Source organism: Hyperolius riggenbachi, chromosome 7, assembly GCF_040937935.1.
Source record: "Hyperolius riggenbachi isolate aHypRig1 chromosome 7, aHypRig1.pri, whole genome shotgun sequence".
NCBI lineage: Eukaryota > Metazoa > Chordata > Amphibia > Anura > Hyperoliidae > Hyperolius > Hyperolius riggenbachi.
In genome coordinates, this window is record NC_090652.1 from 299,076,197 (window position 1) to 299,101,182 (window position 24,986).

Genomic DNA, 24,986 nt, shown 5'->3' on the forward strand with positions numbered 1-24,986 from the left:
TAAAGGGGCCCATACACCTAACGCTTTTCCCGCCGATGTACGGCGATTCGATCACAGTGATCGAATCGGCTGTGAAATCGCCACGCACACCGGCGCTGACAGAACGATTGCTTTCCGTCCGAAATCGATCGTTCCCATCGATTCCCGTCGATCCATCCGTGCGGTAGAATTTTCTCGATCGCCGACGGGTCAGGAGTGCGTCGATAGCGGCGTTCGAATGCCCGACGACCGACGCAATACAGCGGGTATACATTACCTGTTCCGGCCGGCGCGAGTCCCCTGGTCCCCGCTGTCTTCTTTCCGCGTTGGGTTCCGGACCGGCTGCAGCTACACAGAACTTCCTGTCCTGGCAGGAAGTTTAAACAGTAGTGCGCCCTCTACTGTTTAAACTTCCCCTGGAAAGGAAGTTCAGTAGCTGCAGGAACGGTCTGGAGCCCGGAGCGGAGAAGAAGACAGGGGACTTGCGCCGGCCGGAACAGGTAATGCATGCAGGGGGGGGCGCAGCAGTGGCAGCTCCACAGATTGTGATGGGTTTCAGGCTGAAATCGATTCACAATTTGTTTGCAGTAAAGGTGGCCATACGATCCCTCTCTGATCAGATTCGATCAGAGAGGGATCTATCTGTTGGTCGAATCTGATGGCAAATCGACCAGTGTATGGCCACCTTAAGAAACTTAATTGGTTGAATGGAGGAGACGGAGCACACATAGCCCCTGTAGGTTTTAACAAGTGGTGTCTGAGGTGTCTTTTGACATATGAAACTGTTAATAGCTGGAGTGTTTTTGGAATGTCGGCATTCGGGTGGTAGCAACAACAGCTGGCCTTGAAGGGCGGGTTGGCTGGATGACCCCAAGTGTATCACTAAATGCTCTATGTGCGAATAACTCCTCTGACACATCAAGTGGAGCAGCTGTGTTGCTAGTGGTAGTGTTAAGTTTTTGTGGGAAACCAGAAGTAGAGCAGGAGGACGACGGTGCGTCAAGGAGGTTCTGTGCAGAAGCTGTAGAAGATGTGGTGCGCTGTTTAAGCCAGTCAAACCTTCTGAGCACTGTACTTTGGTCAAGGACCGCACGAAATCACGCCAGCACGACCTCGAAAATACCTGCGCGGGGAGTGGAGGGGTGGTGGTCTGCCTCTGCATGTTATTTTTTCCATATTGGGGGTATGCAGTACTACTAACAATATTTAAAAGTGTTAGACAGTGGGCTCGATTCACTGAAGGGTGCTAAGTGTTAGCACGGCAGTGAAAAGCCACTTTGCACGTGCAAACTACTTGGCACCCAAGTTTGCATGTGCAAAGCCTTAACACTCGAGTTAGCACATGCAAAGCCTTTACACTCCAGTTAGCACATGCAAAGCCTTTACACGTGATTTATCACGCTTCAGTGAATCAAGCCCAGTGTGTGTAATCACAAAGAGGCACACAATCAGTGTCAAATGCACAGCAGGTGTGTGTGTATCACTGGGCTGTGTACTTTAACACACACACACACACACAGAGATATCCTATAGTACTGTAACAATCGGTGTCAGCAACACAGAGTTTTTTCTGATTATTGGTGATCTGCAGTATCACCAATAATACAGATGCTATACCTGATTATATGGAGATCTGCAGAATCACCAATAATACTAGTATAGCTAGACACAGGACACCCAATGTGATAAAGTTTCTCCCGAAGAGCGGGAGATACAGACACTACTGCAGCCAAGGATTCCCTGAAGAGCAGGGAATCAGACTGCACTGCAGACAGTGGACCCCTGAGGGGCAGGTTGCCACTGACTGTGCGGAAGATAATCTCCTTATGTGGAGGAGATACAGACTGTACTGCAGCTGAGAGTTCCCCGAGGAGCAGGGAACCTTGGATAGTACTGCAGCCAGTGGACACCTGAGGAGCAGGGACCACTGGCTGGGCTGCAGGAGAGAGAACTGAGTGAATGAGAGGTATAATAGAACTGCAGCCGAGGATTCCCTGATGAGCAGGAAATCAGATGGTACTGCAGCCAGTGGACACCTGAGGGGCAGGGACCACTGACTGGGCTGCAAGAGTGGTAACTGGTGAAGTGAGAGATGTGGTTGGGCTGCAGCCAAGGATTCCCTGAGGGGCAGAGAATCAGACTGTGCTGCGGCCAAGGATTCCCTGATGGACTGGGAATCAGACTGTACTGCAGCAAGTGGACTCCTGAGGGGTAGAGACCACTGAATGAGCTGCAAGATGGTCTTTCTGAGAAGCAGGTGACCCTTGCAGCTAATGAACACCTGGAGAGCAAGTGTCACGGACAGTACAATAAGGCTGATCACCCATGGAATGAGTGACAGCCAGAAAGGTCAGACAAGCCAGGTCGGCAACACACGGACAGATAAAGTACAGAGACGGAAGACTGATTCGGTATCCGGGTACAGGCAAGATTGGCAACAGGTTATCAGATAGGCAAAGGTACCAAATCAGTAAGCAGGAGAGTGGTCAGGAAAGCCAGAGATCATAACAGGTAACAGTATATATCTCAATCCTAATCTAGGTGTGAAGTCCTTGATTTCAACACCTGGGAACTAGTCTAACACATAAACAGTATCAATGTAGCAATCTCCTAGTCTTAGGTGTGAAGTCCTTGGTTTCAACATCTGGGAACTAGTCTAACACATAAACAGTAGCAATGTAGCAATCTCCTAGTCTTAGGTGTGAAGTCCTTGGTTTCAACACCTGGGAACTAGTCTACAGAATGGTAATCAAGTCTCACAATACAATAATACTTTTAAGGCTATCAACGGAATCTGACTAAGTGTGAATTCCCAGCTCCGGCTGGTTCTAACACACTGTAAGATCTGACTGGGGTCTGAGCGCTCACACGTAAGCATTCGCAACAGCAGACAACTTGCAACTGACAGGCAAGTCCTATATATACCCAGAGCGCTCCACAGCGCCGCCCCAGTCACTCAGCCAATCCGTAGCATAGCTGGGATCAGCTGATCGGCATGATCAGCTGACTCCCCTTCTGCTAGCATAAAGGTCCTGTCGCCTGGCGCGCGCGTAGCTCTCAATCTGTGTGCACTAGAAGGACCAAGCGAACCAGCAGCATGTTGCTGCGCGGCAGAAGCCGCCGGCTGGAACGCGGAGATAGCCGCTCTGCCGCTTGCCCACGTGTCGGCATCTCCGCTATTCATTACAAGTACATTCAATCACAAATACAGTTGCAAGCTAAGCACTGCTTATGATACACAGTGTGCTGGCTTGCTTTCAATGGTTACTTAGAAGAGTATAGTACAACTACAAGGGCCAGCAACTGACTATAATTCCCAGAGTGCACCTCAAAACCTCTGGAGCCAGAGCTTTCTGTCATGCTGCCCCTATCCTTTGGAATTCCCTACCACACTCAGTAAAGACAACCCCATCCCTGGAGTTATTCAAATTCAGACTGAAAAGCCACCTGCAGACTTATAGAATTCTTCCGCTGTACCAAAAGTTTACCAATAAACCAATTACTCGTGTGAGCCATGCTTATGCGCTTTGAGTCCTACGGGAGGAAAGCGCTCTGCAAATGTTGCTTGCTGTTGTTTCGTATGGCGATTTTATAGAAGAAGTTGAGTTTCCCTCGAAGACGATGAGAGGACATGACAGAGGAGGAGATGCTGTTCCCTCGTCCTGCTCACATGTCATAACAAGCCTCAGCCTGCTCAGATTGTTCCCGGCCTGCTCCTCACACTTAGGTTTTATTTTGCAGCATTATTTCCAGCAGGGAAAGGGTGACAGAGGGATTTGCTGGCTCCAAGCATTGTGTAAGAAGTAGGAGGGGTGCTGGGCAGGATTCCTGAAAGCCACAACACAGATCAGGAAGGCTCAGCTTCCCCTCCAGCCATGCTAATCACCTTCTTCAGGCCAGGCTCCCCGAGTCTGGCCCGGGGGTCCCCATTGCTGCAGACATGCAGAGTTGGGGGGATACAGTCCAGAGCAATAACAGGAGCTGCGGCAGCTGGAGTAGCAGAAGAGGACAAGAAAAAGTTGAAAACATTGGAAGACTTACCTGGACCCTCCTTGCTCACAAACCTGTACTGGATCTTCATCAGGGGGTACCTCCTGCGTTCCCAGGAGCTGCAGGTAAGTCCTGAATTCATACTGAAACATAGCTCCCAAATGTCCCTCTTTCGGAGGTACAGTCAGGGGCGTAGCAAATAGGGGTTGCAGACGTTGCAACTGCATCGGGGCCCTTGGGCCAGAGGGGCCCCGAAGGGCCCTCCCTCAACTACAGTATTAGCTCTCTATTGGTCCTGTGCTCATAATAATCACTTATATAGATACTTTGAATAGTAGTAATCATTAACAAACTGTTCCCCATCCCCTTCTTGCACCTCTGACACTGTGGTTGTCATTGGTAGGTTAGGTTTTGGTGCGCAGTATCAATTGTTATGTATAGAGTGCTTGGGGGGCCCCATTGTAAAACTTGCATCGGGGCCCACAGCTTCTTAGCTACGCCACTGGATACAGTCCCTCTTTGGGAACCCTGTCACTCTGTCCCTCTTTCTTCCTCATTTGTCCCTCTTTCATGACGGATGTACAGTTCTATGTAAATAAATGTATTTTCTACTGAAAAAAAGTGTTTAATTGACTCTAAACTTTATTCCCATCATTTAAATTGGTATATTTCTTATTTTCAAATGTTAAAGTGAAGGAAAACTACTGGTGATAGAAAGGACCAGTATGGTTCGAATGTGAAAACGACATCTTTTGCATCTGAATTCTTTGTAATATGCATAGTGAGGGGTGTGTTGGAGGCGTGGTTAGAGGTATGGCAGGGGCAGTGTCCCTCTTTCTAATGTTAAAATGTTGGGAGGTACGGATACATTGAATATACTGTATTGTAGAGGCATAACTACCTTTCTGTGCAATTATGATGACGTTTCTGCTAATGATGCTTTCCGCCGCTAGTATGGTTCAGGTGAGCCAGAGAAAGAATCCATAGGGAAAGTCCGCTAACGTGAATGGGGTTCTAGTTGAGACATTCCCTCCTCCACCTTTAACAAATAAAACCATCTACATTGCTATAAAAGAAGCATTTCAACTGAGGCCTTATTCACATGATGTGAACGCAGGGCTGGATCTAGACGTTTTGCTGCCTGAAGTCAACTTTCGATGATGTGACATATCAGATGTCGCTGCTTCTGATCAAGTGCAGTGATTGGCCCAATGACGGTACCGTGGTCCCGCCCGCGAGACCATCGGAACCAGTTAGCAAAAGGAGCATTGGGCGGTTGTAATTGGCTGGTCTGGTGCGAGCACCCCTGCCTGATTGGTTGCGTGCCAAAGCTTGCCCTCTGACTGGCCATGGTGATCTCTTGCTGGTGACAGGGTTTTACCATAGCATGCCTTGATAAGAGGCAACACCTCACCTGCTCATGATATTATGGGGCAGGGTGGCAGGTGCCACCAGTCAATGAGGATGGGGATGCGTGGATGAGGAGGGTAGTGTGTGTGAACCAGGAAGGAGGGCGGGAGAGCGGAGAGGAGGGCAGGCGTCAGGTGGCCCAAACTGTTTGTCCAAATGCCACCTCCTAGATTATGCCGCCTGAATCATGTAATAATGTTCAGTAGCATTTTTTAGATAAACAACTGATGCATAGTTACAAAACAATTAACCAATGGATTTTGCAGAGTATTGCTCTGTAATCCAGGGGTGTTGCGATGTTGAAGGACAAATCTCATAAATGTAAAATCTAAAAGTACATGGATTCCCTCCCATAAACAAATAGAATAAATCCAAGCAAAGCTGTTTTCAGGCATAGGCAGACCAGGCAGATGCTTATGATGATGCATGCAGAAAGGGGGGGAGCACAGAGCTACAGTGGGATGCAAAAGTTTGGGCAACCTTGTTAATCATCATGATTGTCCTGTATAAATCGTCGGTTGTTAAGATAAAAAATGTCAGTTAAATATAACATATAGGAGACGCACACAGTACTATTTGAGAAGTGAAATGAAGTTTATTGCATTTACAGAAAGTGCGCAATAATTGTTTAAATAAAATTAGGCAGGTGCATAAATATCATTTTATTGATTTCAAAACCTTTATAACTAATTATTGGAATTCAAATTGGCTTGGTAAGCTCAGCTACATACACAGGTGAATCCAATCATGAGAAAGAAGTTTAAGGGGGTCAATTGTAAGTTTCCCTCCTATTTTAAATTTCTCTGAAGAGTAGCAACATGGGGTCTCAAAACAACTCTCAAATGACCTGAAGACAAAGATTGTTCACCATCATGGTTTAGGGGAAGGATACAGAAAGCAGTCTCAGAGATTTCAGCTGTCTGTTTCCATAGGTAGGAACATTTTGAGGAAATGGAAAACCAAAGTTTCAGTTCAAGTTAAGGCTCGACGTGGCAGACCAAGAAAAATCTCGGATAAACAGAAGCAATGAATGGTGAGAAAAGTCAGTCAATCCACAGACAAGCACCAAAGACCAACTGTACAACATCATCTTGCTGCAGATGTAGTCACTGTGCATCGCTCAACCATTCGGTGCTCTTTACACAAGGAGATGCTATATGTGAGAGTGATGCAGAGTAAGCCTTTTCTCCGCCCACAGCACAAACAGAGCCGCTTGAGGTATGCTAAAGCACATTTGGACAAGCCAGCTTCATTTTGGAATAAGATGCTGTGGACTGCTGAAACTAAAATTAAAGTTATTTGGGCATAACAAGGGGCATTATGCATGGAGGAAAAACAACACAGCATTTCAAGAAAAAGACCTGCTACCTACAGTAAAATATGGTGGTAGTCCCATCATGGCTGTGGGGATGTGTGGCCAGTGCAGGGACTGGGAATCTTGTCAAAGTTGAGGGACGCATGGATTCCACTCAGTATCAGCAGATTCTGGAGACCAATGTCCAGGAATCAGTGACAAAGCTGAAGCTGCGCCAGGGCTGGATCTTTCAATAAGACAACGACCCTAAACATTGCTCAAAATCCACTAAGGCATTCATGCAGAGTAACAAGTACAATGTTCTGGAATGGCCATCTCAGTCCCCAGACCTGAATATAATTTAAAATCTGTGGTGTGAGTTAAAGAGAGCTGTCCATGCTCTGAAGCCATCAAATCTGAATGAACTAGAGATGTTTTGTAAAGAGGAATGGCCCAAAATACCTTCAACCAGAATCCAGACTCTCATTGAAACCTACAGGAAGCGTTTAGAGCAGGGGTAGGGAACCTATGGCTCTTTTGATGGCTACATCTGGCTCACAGGGGTTGATTTACTAAGCTACATTGCTCAAGCAGCGCAGCTTAGTGTGGCAGCACAAGTAACATTTTCAAAGTAGGCACGCTAATTCTGTAGCATGCACTACTAACTTACTTGCGCTCCCCTCAAAACTAACGGCCGCTCCAATTGTCCAACCCTGGAACCTATCTGGTCCAGTGACTTTGTAGGACAAGATCCCTGCACATTAATTGGCCCAATAGGCTGTCTGTCACGTGACAGATAGCCTATTGGGCCAAAGTGCGGGGATCTCATCCTACAAAGTGAATAAACCCCAAAGTCAGCTAGCTAATTGTACAAGCTGTTAGTCAGTATTTCACCTGTCTGGCTCTTGGGAAAATTGCTGATGTTGCTGAAACCCAAGAGAAACTGAAGACGTGTCTGACACGTCCCCTGCGCCGAGGATTAACGGTGTACAGATCACCATGGCAACAGGGACGTGAGCCCTCTGCTGCACGTGCGCACTGTCCCAGTTTGAAACATATTGTATGGCTCTCATTGAATTACATTTTAAAATATGTGGAGTTTATGGCTCTCTCAGCCAAAAAGGTTCCTGACCCCTGGTTTAGAGGCTGTAATTTCTGCAAAAGGAGGATCTACTAAATATTGATTTCATTTATTTTTTGTGGTGCTCAAACTTATGCACCTGCCTAATTTTGTTTAAACAATTATTGCACACTTTCTGTAAATCCAATAAACTTAATTTCACTTCTCAAATATCACTGTGTGTCTCTCCTGTATGATATATTTAACTGACATTTTTTATTGTAACAACCAATAATTTATACAGGAAAATCATGATGACGATTAAATTTGCCCAAACTTTCGCATCCCACTGTATTCTTAGTTCCATTCAGGGCCGGATTTGCGTTTTTTGCCGACCAAGGCCCATTATCACCAGCTGCCCCCGGACCGACAAAATCCTAAACATCCCCCCCACCCAACACCGCAGGGTTTAGACTGTAGACACCTCTGAGGACATTTAACAAAGTGATGGCAGGGATTACATTATAAGCACTTCTGAGGACAGTTAGTGACATGATGGCAGAGATTTCATTATAAGCTCCTCTGAGGACAGTTAGTGACATGATGGCAGGGATTTCATTATAAGCTCCTCTGAGGACAGTTAGTGGCATGATGGCAGGGATTACATTATAAACCCCTCTGAGGACAGTTAGTGAAATGATGGCTGGGATTACATTATAAACTCCTCTGAGGACAGTTAGTGACATGATGGCAGGGATTTCATTATAAGCACTTCTGAGGACAGTTAGTGACATGGTGGCAGGGATTTCATTATAAGCTCCTCTGAGGACAGTTAGTGACGTAATGGCAGGGATTATATTATAAGCTCCTCTGAGGACAGTTAGTGACATGATGGCAGGGATTACATTATAAACTCCTCAGAGGACAGTTAGTGACGTGATGGCAGGGAATACATTATAAGATCCTCTGAGAGCAGTTAGTGACATGACGGCAGGGATTAGATTGTAAGCTTCCTAGCAATCTGCACATTTGGAGAGCAACAGGCAGTTCAGAGATCACTCTAAGTGCCCGTTAGCTGTTCATTCGTCCCCCGAGAGTCCGATACGGCCTTTGGTAGCCACCCACCGCCATGTGCAAACTCTGTAGCAGGACGAATGTTCAGTAGGCTAACTGCTACTGCTGCCCACAGCCCGCCCCTTGCTTTCCTGATGCCCTAGGCCGTGGCCTTTGTGGCAAAGAAAGGGAGGGATGGTAATTTTGACAGCGCAGGCATCTCTGCCTCTATTGCTGGTGAAACTTGTCCCGGCACTGCCAGCATTTATATGATTTGTCTCGCTGGAGCCCTTCAGTGAAAGTTAACTGCAAATGCTGCTTTTGACTAAAGAAACAGAAAACCTTCCCAAGTGTATTGTATCCACTCCTTACTGACCGGCTCGTGCTGTGATTTCTGTCTTGCAGATAATATACAAGAAGCAGTATGGGCCAATTTGGAAATCGGGGATTGGAATGTACATGAATGTTGTCAACATAGCGGACGCAGACCTGCTGGAGGCGGTACTGAGGCAGGAGGGGAAATATCCAATCAGGGCTGACATGAAACTCTGGAAGGATCACCGGGACTTACGAGACTTGTCCTACGGCCCTTTCACTGAGTGCGTCCACACCTGGCGGGTGATGTATTGTTACAGCAGATCAGTGGTGTTGCTACAGACCTTTGGGGCCTAGATGCAGAATTTGGACCCTCCCCTTCCACCCCAGTATGGTAGCTAGATGTGCCCCCCCTCACTCTCCTTGCCTCCCACCCCAGTATGGTAGCTAGTAGTGCCCCATGCCCTTACCTACCCCTCCCCTCCCACCCCAGTATGGTAGCTAGATGTGTTTGTGAATTTTGTGTGTTTAAAACACAGCCCCTCTCTAGTCCCTTCTTGACATAATCATTTGTCATGTGTGTAGTGGAATGTTGGGGGGGATCGAAAGAGGTGGCACTGACTGCAGGGTTCGGACCTTTAAATCCAAGTAAAGTCACCTGGAGGACAATTGAAGTATGCATGGCTGGATTGGAGGCAAGGCCACAAAGGCCATGGCCTTGGGAACCAGGAAGCAAGGGGCGGACAGGGGGCTGGCACCCTAAGGCAGCTGAAACTGCCAAACCTGTAACCTTCAGCAGTCACACAAACCCAGTCAGTGGCTGCTCAGCTTCCACAGAGGTGAGCGGTGGAGCACTGGTTCTGTGCTCCCCCCATCCTGTGCTGTGCTCCCCCCCAAGCACAGCACAGAATGGGGGAGCACATGACCCGGGAAGTACACAGAATGGGGGCAGCACAAGATGAGAGCACAGGACCAGAGGAACAAATGGGACAGGGGGTAGGGTTGGTGACAGTGGACCTTGGATGGTAAATTGTCCAAATCCGGTCCTGGCTGTATGCTTAGATGGTGGTAGTCACATGATCTTAGAAGTTCATGACATCTTCACTGATGATTATGGAAGTAGTTTAGAGTAGTAGACTGTATATTGCTAAATGAGGTGGTGGGGATAAGAGAGTTTACATGAGTAAGAATTCCTGGAATTAATTTTCAACTGTGTTTAAACTGCAGGTGGGTCCAAAAAAGTTGTCTGCTAAAATACTTCTTGTCCTGGCTCTCAACTTCCTACAGACTGGCAGACCATTCTACTAACTAGTATGAGGTCAGGAGAACCTTTTGCCAGCTCAGTCAGTAGACTGGTGCCCAGGCCAGGACACTGTATCGGGAATCTTCTTCTCACTGTAGAGCAGGGCAGTCCAACTCTAGCCCTGGAGGGCCATATCCATGCCAGTGTTTAGGATGGATTGAGAAATGGAGAAATAGGTTTTCTTCTTGATGAACCACACTTTTCCCAATACAGTCCCATTAATTTATTCGAGCTCTTCCAAAAATGTGTGAGGACCTCGGCCCCTGAGGACTGGGGTTGGACAGCCCTGCTGTAGAGTGTTTTGGATCAAATTGAGGCTACTGTATAAAAAGCCGGCCAAAAAAATGTCTAGAACTATTCAGGGAGCCCAAAAAATGTTAAGGACGACACAAGTCATTGTTCCTAGGTCAATTAATTACTCTTGACCTCTCCGACCCACTTTTGGCCATGCATCCCATCGTTTATCATGATTCTCCAATACAAGTTTGATGACCATCACAAAACCAGTTGTTAGGTCCTCAGAGGATGGCATTCAGCATTCAATGCCTTATGCAATTGTATTAAGAACCAGTAATCTGTTCACCAGCATCTGGTGCAAAAGCCCATCAGCAAAGTTGTTGCCAGCCCTTTGAAAGCTAGCTAGATAGTTAGCACCAATTCCTGTGCACATGGCTCCACCATTCTGTTAGCCCAAGCTGATCCAACATACTGCTCACCACAACAAGAAACCTGCAATTTTACCAGGATTAATCACCTGATACTTCTATGGCACAATATGAAGGTGGTGCCTGGCTCTTCTACTGACCACATATGCTATTGCTCCATTGTTATTGCCTGATGAAGCAAGATCAAACCTGCGAAACGCATGGCATATTTGGAGTTCATAAATAAAATATATTGACTGTTTTTACTACAGTCGTTGTGTGTCTACTTGGAGGAGATAAGTCTACCACTACCTCCTCTATTTACCAAGAATTTGGTTTTTAAGCTCATTTAGCTTCCTTTTATTGTTTTGGCACCTCTGTTCTCCTGCATAACAATATGAATATTGCCCGACTTAATCTGTTTTCATAGGGAAGGTCATCGCTGGCACACCCTGCGCTCTGTGCTCAACAAAAGGATGCTGAAGCCAGCCGAGGCGGTGCTGTATACCGAGGCCATCAATGAGGTGGTGACGGATTTCCTGACCATGCTGGATGACCACAGGAAAGAGACGCCATCTGGAATCATGGTGAACGACATTGCCAATGTCCTGTATCGATTTGCATTTGAAGGTGAGTCCGTGTTTCATCATTATTGCTTTTCTTCTTGCGGCCCTGTTTTTTTTTTATTATTATTACTGTACCAACAATTGCTCTCAATCCAGTAATAACTGATAAAGAGGTTGAGCATTCCGAAATCCATGGTGACCACTTACATGATAAGAGAGTCAAAACTTTGCTTCTTTTCTCTTTCTCCCCAACATACATCTCTTTCTCCTCAACAAAAAAATTCCGGTCGTCGGGAAAGTCATCAGAAGAATTGTGAGGTGGGTACAGACCTTAAAACATTTGCCTCAATTCACTAAGCTTTATCAAACACTTTTGAACATTTGATAATTTACCGCATGGGTAAAATCTAATTTTAAATTCACTAAGGTGTTATATATTTATCGAATGTTTTATCGATAAACCATTCAATAAATCTATAACATTTTAGTGAATTCAAAATTATATTTAACCCATGAGGTAAATTATCAAACGTTTGATTAAAGTGTTTGATAAAACTTAGTGAATTGAGGCCATTGAGTGGAGTTTTCAGTTTATGTATCTATAAAATGTACAGCTGCAAGATTTTGTTAGGCTTGTAAGGGCTGTGAAATCGCTCAACTAGGGCTGGGCCGAGGCAGAGGCAATAGAGGCTCCAGCCTCAGGGCGCAGTGTAGGAGGGGGCGCAGGGCGGGGCCGAGGCGAGAGAGCTCCAGCCTCAGGGCGCAGTGTAGGAGGGGACACACAACTCACTCAGCTATCATTCCCATATTGTGTTTTAAGTAAAGATAAATAAGAAAAGGGGATACATAACAGTGAATGCAAGCCAGATAACCAGAGATTAAGGTGTTGGGGGCCCTGGGGCACCTCTTACTCTAATAGCAATCAGTGTGTGACAGCTGGGATGGGAGGGATGGAGGGGCGCACTTTGGTGTCTCAGCCTTGGGTGCTGGAAGACCTTGTCCCGACTCTGCGCTCAACTGAGATGTAAGATTTTACTTTGTCTTATGATATGGTTCTGTTGATCATTGAGACCCATATCGGCAAGAAGCAGGGCCGGTTTAAGCAACAATGGGGCCCCAGGGCAAAATAAACCTGGGGGCCCCCCCAACATATATCCCGGAACAAAAATCGGCATTAGGGGACCTTTTTTGCAGCTAGTATAGTCCGGGTGTGAAGCCCCAATCGGTCGGAGCTCCACATTCTGGCTATCCCAGCCTGCATGGGGGACAAGGGGCTAAAAAGTTTCAGGAGGGGGGACCCCACATAATTTTTTTTTTTAAATTCCCACACTCTAAACATAAAAAAAAAATTGGGAAAATAGGAAAAAATGCCAGGGATCTTCATACAGCCATATTGTGGCTGTACAGCGAACCCTGGCCAAAGCGCTGCGGCTGCGTATGGACCCCCTGGAAACCCCGTCAGGAAATTTCTTGCACTTTCGTTTGATGCATGTAAAATTACACTACCGTTAGGTTTGCTACTAAAAGTGACATTTACCGCATTTAAAAGTATACTTTTTTCCTTTGAAAATTTAAAATCGATTTTCTCAAAAACTATAATGTCTTTTTGAAAAATTGTTTTTTCCTCCTCTTATTCCTAATGATCTCCTTAACATATCCTGCAAATTTAGGGTTTCTAGCTTTTAAGGTGGATTTGTTATCAACCATTAAAGTCGGCAGGTTTTTAAATGTGTATTTTTTTTCCTTTGAAACTTTAAAATCGATTTTCTCAAAAACTATAAGGCCGATTTATAGCTGCCTCCTTTGCCTCTATGGTAGCGCCGGCCCTGCCTGCAACATTGGATTATCGCTGAGTAAAAGGCACAATAATAACTCCAAGTGTCCCTGCTGGCGCTCAAATCCCTAGTGGCGTAAAATCCTATTCCCCCTCCACGTTGCCGGAACTCAGAGGGAGAAGTAATTTGGGGTCTGGTGATCACTGGAACCTCGAATTACGCTCCCCGCACAGTATAACATTACTGCTATGGCAGTGCCAAATTTTGTACCCGGTGGTGAGCGCCGTGTGCTGAAACCACCTGCTTCGATGCTGGCAGACAGGTTTCCCATGTTCCTCAGCTGTGGCCGTTTCCTCTGGCGAGGTAACCAAACAAACAAGACTCAACATCTCCTGAGATGCACTTCGACAAGAGACTCTTTCTCCGAGATGCACTTCGACAATTGTAACAGTGTGGCAAATAAAGGAGTGGGTAAAACGGTGTAGAGTTTTATTATACCAATAAAATCAAAGTAAATATGGGGACCCAGATCACAGGGTGCTCAAGTTTAAAAAAAGCTCTCTATATAAAAATCACAATTAACAGGAATCAATATGGTGCTGTGTGACTCCAACCCGACCTGTTTCGCCCGCTGGCATCATCTAAATTCTCAACCATCAACATCATCTCTACAGGCTCATGTTCTATGTAACATTGTTGTGCTTATACTCTGTCAGGCACTTAGAATTAGTATTTTACATCTTAGCTCCTCCCTTCTTTCTCAGGAATTTCCTACATCCTGTTTGAGAGCCGCATTGGCTGCCTGGAGAAGACCATCCCCCCAGAGTCCCAGAAGTTCATCGACTCTATAGGGGCCATGTTCAGATATGGTTTATTTGCGGCCGTTCTACCCGCCTGGAGCCAAAATCTGCTTCCCTTCTACCGGCTGTTCTTGGAGAAGTGGGACAACATCTTTGCATTTGGTGAGTGGACAATAAATCCCTACATACAATAAAGCTATTTTTGTCAGCTCTCTGTAGTGTTGAACAGTTTAAATGTATTATTTTTATGCTGCATCATCATTCTCTTCATCACAGCTAGTCTCCAGGTTCCCAATACTTTGAAGTAAAAACGTTAAAATATTGCAGTCTTTGCAAACCGAAAGTGGAAACTACCCAAAAAGACAAATTCATAGACACTCAGAGACTGACAGTTGCCTGCTTATACCCTTGCCATGCTTGCCCGTGCTGCCTGCACCTCCATGCCTCCCCATCACTCACACCTCGTATCAGATTATTTCTGTTATCTGGGACACCTGGCTACTTAACTTATGTATGTAGGGTGCACTTGGCTTTGTGTTAGAAAAGAGGACAGAGAGGAAATAAGAAGAGATATTTCTAAAAAAGTAATTTCAGCAATATTCCAAGCCAAAAAACATAGGCAACCCATAACGCATGCATGCAAGAAAGGATGTTGTTTTCAGAGTGGAAGGGGGCTCTTACTGGGGTGGGGGTTGGGGCGCAATTTTAGTGTTTGCCATAGGCTCTATATTACCCAGATACGCCCCTGGGCATGCCAGGTGTAGGTTGCTAAGAAAATGGAAAGCTATGAGCAGGGGTCTAACAAGAAGCCTCCAGGTCCCAAAACAAAGTTTCCATGTGACCACCTAACACTGTAACACCATCCCCCCCCCCCCACACACACACACACACACACACACACACACACCCAAGTGGCCAGTGACCTTTTTCCCCAGCCTCCGAACCCCCCAGGTTGGCAGAGTTGTGCAGGGAGCTGTGTGATGTTTACCTGTTCCAGCGATGCGTCGAGTGTCCGCTTCCTCCGGGCAGCCACTCCCTTTAAGCTGCCACCCTCTGGTTCCCGATCACATGACATGCATTACGGGTTGTCCGATCACAACATGCATTGTAAGTTGTGGGGGCTGTTGTTACACCGGTTGCTATGAGTATGTGCTGCAGGCATTTCATCTTCTATTTTGCACAATACACAGTGCGTTTTTTTGACTGAGTTTCCCATGTGACTGTGTACCAAGTCTTCTCCGCCCCATGACAGGATATCTCAGGCTCTTGCACACTGCATGTGATTCTGATTTTTTTTTTTTAATCGATTTTCACATGCGATTCCGATTTGCATGCTGCATTTTTCTTTTGATAGCATCCAGGTAAAATCAGAATTGGAAATCGGAATCGCAAATCGGATTTGCAGTGTGCAGAGAGCAACAGCGATTACTTCTCTGCAGCAACTGACTTGTCAGCATTTGCGCACAAATCTTGAGGTAAATGCACAAAAGTGCAGTAATATTGCTGTGCAGACAGCGCACGGAAATCTTACCGTTACTACTGGCAGTGTGTAGTGCAAGTTTTTCTATTAACATGACCTGCGGGACTCGAGTAGCGTGACAGTTTCTACGATAACGCCGCTAGTAGCGCTCACGCCACTCGAATACTCACGGTGCGTGTTGGCGGCAGTAACGATGATATTTCTGTGCGCTGCCTGTCTGTGCAGTGCAATATTACCCCCTTGTCAGATGATTATAGAGATAAGAGAGTGTATAAAGTTTACTGTAGTGATCTTTTCATGAACGGGACTTCCCTGACTTACTGATGTATTTGGATTGATACTTTAGGAAACAAGTTGATCGATCAGAAGATGGAGAAGATACAAGCTTGCTTGGAGCGCGGGGAGGAGGTGCAGGGGGAGTACCTAACCTACCTGCTGTCCAGCGGGAAACTGACCAATAAGGAGGTGTACGGCAGCATAGCTGAGCTGCTGTTGGCCGGAGTGGACACGGTAATATACATTTTTTAAAACTTCTTTGAGAAACTGCGATTTTTCTGAAGAAAAAAAGTTTCCTGTCCTCCTTATACTTCCTGGAAGCGAGAGTGCTCGCTTCCAGGACTAAAAAAAACCCAAAAACATTTTACCATGGCCATCTTGTGGCCAAATAGTAAAACTACATCTACATTTTTTTATGAAATAAATACACACTATTACATTTAAAATTGACTGTTTACCTCCCACACCAAAAATAACCCAAATAAACGTTTTTATGAAAAAAAACAAAAAACATTACAATTGAAAAAACAAGAAACAAAACCTAAATAGTTACCTAAGGGCCTGAACTTTTTTAATATGCATGTGAAGAGGGTATATTACGAATATTATTTTTAAATTATATGGACACAAAACTGACAAAAAGCACCTTTATTTCCAAATACAATATTGGCTCCATACATTGGGATAGGGACATAATTTAAATGGTGTAATAACCAGGACAAATGGGCAAATAAAATACATAGGTTTTAATTATGGTAGCATGTATTATTTTAAAACTATAATGGCCGAAAACTGAGAAATAATTTTTTTCCATTTGTTTTCTTAATATTCCCATTAAAATGCATTCAGAAAAAAATAATTCTTAGCAAAATGTACCACCCAAAGAAAGCCTAATTGGTGGCGGAAAAATCAAGATATAGATCAATGAATTGTGATAAGTAGTGATAAAGTTATTGGCGAATGAACGGGAGGTGAAAATTGCTTGGATGCATAAGGTAAAAAATTACTGAAGGCTGAAGTGGTAAATGAGCACCTTTACATGAGACATTGCAGATTAAATTATGAGCGCTGCCTTCTGTGTAATGTCATGTGATATCGTGTCTCTGCCTTCAGACGTCCAACACTCTATCTTGGGCACTGTACCACGTGGCCAGAGACCCCGACATTCAGCAGTCCCTGTACCAGGAGGTGACCAGTATTGTCCCCGGAGACGGAGTACCCACCGCTGAGGACATCGCCAAGATGCCACTGCTGAAAGCTGTGATCAAGGAAACACTGCGGTAAGAATCATTACCTTCCACCATTCTTCCATATGTCAGATATGGCTGCGACTGCAAAGTCCCCAGTATCCGGCATCAGTGGAGATCACCTGACTGATACATGTGCTTGCCGGTTGCTTGAGCAACTGGCCTAAAAAGCTCAAGCCTTCTACCTGTACAGCATATAAATACTTGCTGAGCCTCCAGCATTCCTAATATGGTATAATGCAAAAACAATGCCTGAAAATTTGGGCGCCAGAAATAGCTGCTAGTAGAATATCCGATATTGTACTGTTTTGCGGTACTACTTCAGATAGTAAATGACACCAATATTTTATTACAGTTAAACTTAATCCTTTACTCAAACAGAGCCCTCCCTCTACCGATCCCAAACCCATCATCATCTCATCTCAATGAGATGCCAGTGTTCATTGACAAAAGTTAAAGTGAAGCATATACACTATTCTTCCTGTGTACTGTTCACAGTACACAAAGGGAGAATAAAGTGGGGGACATCTAGTGGCCAAACAGTAAAATTACACCTACATACATTACATTAAATAAAAATACATAAAATTCCCCATTACGGTAATTAACCCCTTACCTCTCCTCCCATAGTTACTAAAATAAAACACTTGTAGAAAAAATAAGAATAAAGTGTAATTTAAAAAAAAAACATAAATAGTTACCTTAGGGACTCAACTTTTTAAATATCTACGTCATGAGGGTATATTACTGTTATTTTTGAAAATAAGGGCTTGTAATTAGTGATGGACACAAATCTGAAAAAATACACCTCTATTTCCAAATAAAATATTGTCGCCATACATTGTACTAGGGACATATTTTAAACGTCGTAATAACCGGGACAAATGGGCAAATAAAATGGGGCTAAAAAGGGGGTTTTAGCCAGGGATGGGCTCAAATTCGAATTCGAGTGAATCTGGATAGTTGCTATCCGTATTTCACCCAGTTACCTGAGTGGGGTGGGCGGGGGGGTCAAGCTTACCTATCTGACGTCTTCTTTGCTCCGTCCCTCGGCGCCTCCCACGATGCGGTCCATGCGCGGTCAACCCAGAAGGAGGAAGTGCTTGTAATCACATGACCGCCATGTGGACCGCATCGTGGGAGGCGCCGAGGGACGGACCGAAGAAGACGTCAGATAGGTAAGCTTGACCCCAACCCCCCCGCCCACCCCGCACAGGTAACTGGGTGGAATCCGGATAGCAACTATCCGGATTCACCCGAATTTGAATTTTAGCCCATCCCTGGTTTTAGCCATTTAGGCGCTCCAAGCTCTGCATCTTGGCTACCCAGTGACTGCTTTATTTAATCTGAGGAAGCAGACTGTGCTTCGCGAAATGCGTTATCATTTTTGTGTCTGATTATTAAAATGTCTTTCTTATATTGGCGTTGCCCCTTCTTCTTAGAGGTAATTCATTTTATATTCGTTACATCCTTGGTTATTTTTTGGGGCGCCTTCTCTCTTCCAGTGATATTGTTTACAACCCCCTAGCTATTAGAGGTTGCTGTCAATTGTTTTGTGCGACCCATACATTTGGAGACAAAGAACCTGAGTGGGGACGGGATTTCCTCACTGTTTTTTATACTGTGGTTGCTGGTCTTGCTAGTGGAAACGGGCTCTAAGATTCTGATTGTATGGGAGGGATAGTAGTGTAGCATGGAGGAATTTTGGGGAATGTATATTACCACTGCAAAGTAAATGTAAAAATAATAACCTAGAATAAACAGGCAGGGGTCACACTTGGAAAATTTGAGTGCGTTTTCACTCAATGCAAAATCGCACACGAAAAGGAAAATAATTTATTTCCTATGAATCTACCACAGCCAGCACCTGCGATTTGTGCTATGCGATTTATAGGCATTTGTCTTCTATATGTACAAGTGTGACCCCTGTCTTAGTTCACAGTGGTGCGGTGTAGCCGGCCACTTTGTTTCGCAGCTTACCACACTGACTCGCACCACCTATGGGACGTTCGCGGTACGGCTAGTGGGATCGGTTGAAAAGGGCGCCTGAGCTGCCTGTATGAAAAGGGCGCCGCCATAGACATCAATGTTATTTCTGGAAATATGGGCTACAAGGTGTAGAAAAGGGCGCCCGAGTTTTTATATAGGCTACAAGTGGGCTCCCCTTTGTAGCCCATATTTTTTCGGCTACAAGGTTTTCAGCTACAAGCGGGCTCCCCTTTGTAGCCCATATTTTTTTCGGCTACAGTAAGGTGCCCCTCTGTAGCCCATATTATTGACTTTTTTTTTCTAGCCGAAGTTTTTATATGGGCTACAAGTGCTGGAAGCCGAATTATTTCATTCCCCCACTATCCACGGCGGCCTGGAGGGGGAATAGTAATTAACACATCCCAGAGTTTTTTTCTAGCCGAAGTTTTTATATGGGCTACACCAGGCGTCTTTTTTGTAGCCGAAGTTTATATGGGCTACACCAGGCGCCTTTTTTGTAGCCGAAGTTGGTATATATATATGGGCTCCACCAGGCGCCCTTTTTTACCGGCGCCCTTTTTATGTAGACCCCGGCTAGTGTGTTGTGGTTTAATGGGTTTTGGTATGGTAACACACTGCATGCAGTGCATTTCTGTGTGTGTGTGTAAACAGTGACAGTGAAGCATACTTTTCATTGACTTATGCTTCACTGTATGCGACACAACGTGTGGTTTTCGTGCGGCCCTGCTGTCCCGATCTTTTGAATTGTCGTAGCGGCCACTGTAAGCCTACTGACAATGTAACAATGGGGCCCTCGTGCACAATTAACCTGGAGGCCCTCAAACAGACACCCCCACAACCAAAAAAAACAGCAATAGGGGCACTTTGTTGCAGCTAAATTGTGCTCCCCCGGGGCCCTGCAATCTGCCTGCCAGGACAGGTGAGATGATACTCTGCCAAAGACATTGCAGGGGATACCCAGGGGGCCCCTACAAGCGTTAAGGCCCTGGGGCAATTGCCACCTTTGCCTCTATGGAGGGCCCTGTGTACGGAATAATAATGCATAATATTTTCAAGCAGCTCTTCCTAATAATATGTATTATTTCCGCAGGTTGTATCCAGTTGTGCCGGTTAATTCTAGAGTGATTGCAGAGAAGAGCATATCCATTGGAGGTTATCGCTTTCCAAAAGAGGTCAGTGTATTTGGGCAGATGTCAGCGAATCGTAAATGTTTCTCATTTTTTTTCCATTTTGTGCAATTTTTTTTGTTTGCGCATGCAAAGCAAAGTTCTGTGAGGATGCCTGTATCATAGCGATTCTCCGACTGCACGTGCTCCAAAAATCCACTAGGGGTACTCACCTCGGGAGGGGGAAGCCTCAGGGTCCCAATGAGGCTTCCCCGTCCCCTGTAGCTGCAGGCAGTCCAGCGCTTGCTCCCCCAAAGTGTCCCGGAATCCTCCCTCGACAAGCCTGACAAGGCTTGATATATTTACCTTGCCGGGATCCAGCGGGGGCGCAGTAGCAGCTCTTCCTTTGGGTAAGGCGAAAATAGCCAAACCCGATCGAATCCACTGTACTGCACAGGCGCAAAAGGACTTGTGCCTGCGCAGTAAAGCGGATCCGATTGGGTTTGGCTGTTTCTGCCTTACCTGAACGAAAAGACGCTAGTACGCCTGTGCTGGATCTCGGCAAGGTAAATATTTACATCGCCGCACTTCGTGGGACCCGGGCAGGCTAACGGAGGCACGCAGGAGGACGGGGGAAGCCTTGATAGGATCCAGAGGCTTCCCCCTCCCAAAGTGAGTACCCCTCAGGGGCTTTTTTTTTTAAATACAGGTTTTCTTTAAAGCAAATGTCCGAGGAAGAAATAAAATAAAAATCTACTTACCCGGGGCTTCCTCCAGCCCCTGGCAGCCGTCCTGAGCCCTCGCCGCGGCTCCACTTCCCGCCTCTTGCCCCGGGGGTCCCCTCTGGTGCAAGATGCCGACCCCAGCAGGTCGGCATCCACTGCACCTGCGTGAGAGCCGCTCTCGGTCGCGCTGCCGTCATATGGATTGTACTGTGCAGGTGCAGAACTATGGTGCCTGCGCAGTATACACCAGATGATGTCAGCGCCACCGCACGTGGCTCTTGCGCAGGCGCAGTAGAGGACGACCTCACGAGGTCAGCATTTGCAGCGGAGGGGATCCTGGGCCACCGGGGGGAAACGGAGCTGTGGCGAGGGCACGGGATGGGTGGAGGAAGCCCTGGGTAAGTTGTTGTTTTTTTTTCTTCCTCGGACATTCCCTTTAAAGGGGACCTGAACTTAGAACTTTATCTCTGCTCTATAAGATAGCAACAGCATAACAACCTTTAGGCTGGTTTCACACTTCTAACTGGAGTTATATATGCGCTGTGGCGCGATGATCGCATCACACTGCAACACTAAAAATAGCCTTCGGAGATTACCGCAGCAAGAGATTACTGCCAAGTCACATGATTTGAACTCTGGATTTACAATGTCTCCCCATACCCGGAGTCTGTGGCAGCAGACTATGGGCTTGATTCACTAACCGGTGCTAAGCCGGTTAGTGTGCCCTAAGACTTAGTGTGGCGTTAGGTGGTTTGCGTACACACATTGGATGCACGCGCAGCGCAGGTAATAGTGAGTGGTGCGACGATAACGTCGCACCCGCTTTTCCCTTAAATATCGCACATGGTACGATGTTTTAGGGGCAGCGGGTGCGACATTATCGTCGCACCGCGCACTAATACAGGCGCACCCACGCTGCGCGCACTAAGCGGGGCTGTGCGCCAAGTAGCTCTGTGCGCCCGTTAGTGCGCGCAGAGCTACTTAAGGGGCACTAAAGGCTTTTCACAGCGGCGCTAACATTTAGAGCCGCTTTGTGAATCAAGTCCAGTTGGTCTTATCTATTTGTCAAAATTAGCTAGCATGCCTGTGAAACCCTTCTGAAGTGGCAATTAAAGGGACCCTGAGCACACAGCTAAAATTCAAATCTGGACTTACACGAGGCTTCCTCCCGCCCCCCGTAGCCCGCGAGGTCTTCCAGCATCCTCTGAATCCCTGCCGAGGTCTTGCTGACCGGTAATCGGGCGACTTCAGCTGGAGAAACACATGCGCACACCCTGCGCGTCACCAGGTGGGTCGCTGTAAGAGTCCTGAGCATGCGTGGTTCTCTAAATTTACCAATCAACCAATTTCTGGTCTGAGCCATGCTTATGCCTTTTGAGTCCTATGTGAGAAAATCCCTTTAGAAATGTTATTTTTTTGGGCATTGGGCATATCACTCTTTGTAATTGGACATTAGTAGAGAGGACAATGAAGCAAGCCTCTGCTATGGTTGGTCGCCACCTACTGTTTTAATGTTGAACTTTGTTTCTTTCTCTTCTTGCAGACGCTGTTTGCGTTGTCTCATTACCAGATTTCCCGAGATGAGGACAATTTCCCCGAGCCCAACAAATTCCTCCCACATCGCTGGTTACGCGACAACAGGCACAAAAACAACCCGTTCAGCTCCATCCCATTCGGGTACGGGATCAGAGCTTGTGTCGGCCGGAGGATAGCGGAGCTGGAGATGTATCTGGCCTTATCACGGGTAAGTAAATCTTGTCCATAGAACAAGGGGACATGATCTGGGGACATAGAACATACATATCAGCATATCAGATTCAATAATTATTGAATAAAGATTGTAACAGCAATCTTGTTTCCTTTCTCTCGTTTGTTCCACAGATAATTAAGAGGTATGAGATCAGGCCAGACCCCCGGGGTGGAGAGGTGACCCCCATGGCCAGAGTGGTCCTGACCCCGAGCCGGCCTATTAACCTCCAGTTTCTGAACAGACCTGATACTAAGTTAGCCTAAATGGTATAAAAAAGGTCAAAGAAATAAAGCTATCAGTCTGAATGTTCTCAGGAGCATCATCATAAGAAGAGCCAATGCTGAAACCCGGGGATTCGAGTACAAAGTAGGGCTCTGGGGCAGGCCCGTTTCTAGCGCCGTGCAGCCCATGCGGGCACCCTGAGCGCTATTGGGAGGGGGGCGCTGTAATGGATAGGGGAGTCAGCCGCGGGGAGGGCAGCCCGACCTCTCCCTCCCTTCCTCTCCCCGGGCCGCCCTCCATGCTCCCCCCTCCGATGCAGAGTAAAGCGCAGCAGGAAGCGCTGGAAATAGTCACAACTCGCCTCCCTGGTTCCAATCGCCGCTGGTCATCTGCTCTGCATACACGCTGCTTCCTGGTTAGCAGGGAATGATGCCTGCGTCATTGTATAAATCCTTTTCAGTGGGTGTCTTTATAAAGAATAAAAGCCTTGCTGAGAATCCCCCATGAAGAGACGGACTAGTCAAAAACCTGTCGGTTCTGTCAGATTTCTACTAACTACTGCAAGTGACAGCAACATAGAAGAAAAGTAATTCATGGCTCGTTTTACTCTGGAAGAAACCTACTTCTTATGTGTATGTTTACATGTATTTTACATTTTTCGTGATAGTGGTTCTTTAAAGTGTACCTGAGATGGCGTTACTAAAAGATTTGATACTTACCCGGGGCTTCCTCCAGCGAACACAAGGAATCCAGCGCATAGACCGCAATAGGAATTACTGCTATAGCGGCGCCGGCGCACAATGAGTAACTTCGGCGCCGTCAGAAGACAGAGCTGAAGTTACTTTCAAAACACTGTAATTTGGCCGCCAGCAATAGCTGTAAGCGGAGTTACACCATTCCCCACCATCCACCTGGAGGGAGAATAGTAATTAACGCCCCCGGAACTTGTGCAGGGGCAGAGTAAGCCATATATCTGCTGTATCCTGCGCCCAAGTCTCCCGGCGCCCAAGTCTCCCAGCCCCATCAGCACGAATGCGTCCCTCACCATCCTCCCATGTGCCTCCATTTGGCCGCAATCAGCCCCGGTAATCTGGCTCAGTCGCGCCAGTCGCCTCTTCTGCGCATGCGTGTCCCCTCCGCATCAGGGTGCATCGGTGCTCAAGGGACTGGAGGAAGCCCCGGGTAAGTATCAAATCTTTTAGTAACGCCATCTCAGGTACACTTTAAGAACAAATTGTTAGGTTTCTATGCAGCCGTTGTTTGTATTATACATTTTACACCTGTAAATAGAATTTTTTTCTGCAGCTATGAAATAAATTTCATGCCGTGTAAAGTACTCAGTGTTGTATAATGGAGATGGTATTACGGCACTTCTGATAGAGGAATGCCTGTGTTTGTGTGCTGTGTGAATACATGTGTATGAATGGACCGTGTACAGCGGTAGGGGTGAGCATGAATTTTCACCAATTATTTTCACATTGAAATTTTCACAAATATAGGAACAGGTGTTTGCCAGATCCACTTGGATCTTGCACTGTGGAATATGTTAGAGCTATATGAAATACAAAATCAGGGCAGTTTCTAGGCTAAATTACACCCAGGGCAAGGGTTTAAAAATCACACCCTCCCCTAACCCTTGTGTGTGTGTGTGTGCCACTGACACTGCATATGCAGCCCTGTCTATCGCAGCTGGCCCTTGCTATACTGTGCCAGGCCCAGCACAGTCAGTGCATACCTTTTACTGCATCTGTGACTGCACATTGCATTATACCAGCCAGTGCATACTTTTCACTGCATCTGTGTGACTGCACATTGTATTATACCAGTCAGTGCATAACTTTCACTGCATCTGTGACTGCACATTGCATTATACCAGTCATTGCATACCTTTCCCTGCATCTGTGTGACTGCACATTGTATTATACCGGTCAGTGCATATCTTTCACTGCATCTGTGTGACTGCACACTGTATTATACCAGTCAGTGCATACCTTTCACTGCA

The 24,986-nt window shown here is 46.2% G+C and overlaps 1 protein-coding gene across 1 annotated transcript; it reads left to right on the forward strand.

Moving 5' to 3' along the window:
* Nucleotides 1-3,793: 3,793 nt before the first annotated feature.
* LOC137525166 (sterol 26-hydroxylase, mitochondrial-like) lies at nt 3,794-24,320 on the forward strand. Its single transcript, XM_068246043.1, has 9 exons — nt 3,794-4,094; nt 9,192-9,385; nt 11,479-11,678; nt 14,154-14,351; nt 16,016-16,179; nt 17,059-17,225; nt 20,272-20,353; nt 22,556-22,756; nt 22,894-24,320. Exons 1-9 carry the CDS (start codon nt 3,855-3,857, stop codon nt 23,023-23,025), a joined length of 1,578 nt encoding a protein of 525 aa, XP_068102144.1. The 5' UTR covers nt 3,794-3,854; the 3' UTR covers nt 23,026-24,320.
* The last annotated feature ends 666 nt before the right edge of the window (nt 24,321-24,986 follow it).

What these genes read in the sequence shown, in the direction of transcription:
- LOC137525166 (XM_068246043.1), top strand. Translation starts at nt 3,855, where the DNA reads ATGCTAATCACCTTCTTCAGGCCAGGCTCCCCGAGTCTGGCCCGGGGG. An exon ending in TGTTGGCCGGAGTGGACACG is followed by an intron (nt 16,180 to 17,058) that starts GTAATATACATT and finishes CTCTGCCTTCAG; the next exon opens with ACGTCCAACACTCTATCTTG. An exon ending in GTGATCAAGGAAACACTGCG is followed by an intron (nt 17,226 to 20,271) that starts GTAAGAATCATT and finishes TTATTTCCGCAG; the next exon opens with GTTGTATCCAGTTGTGCCGG.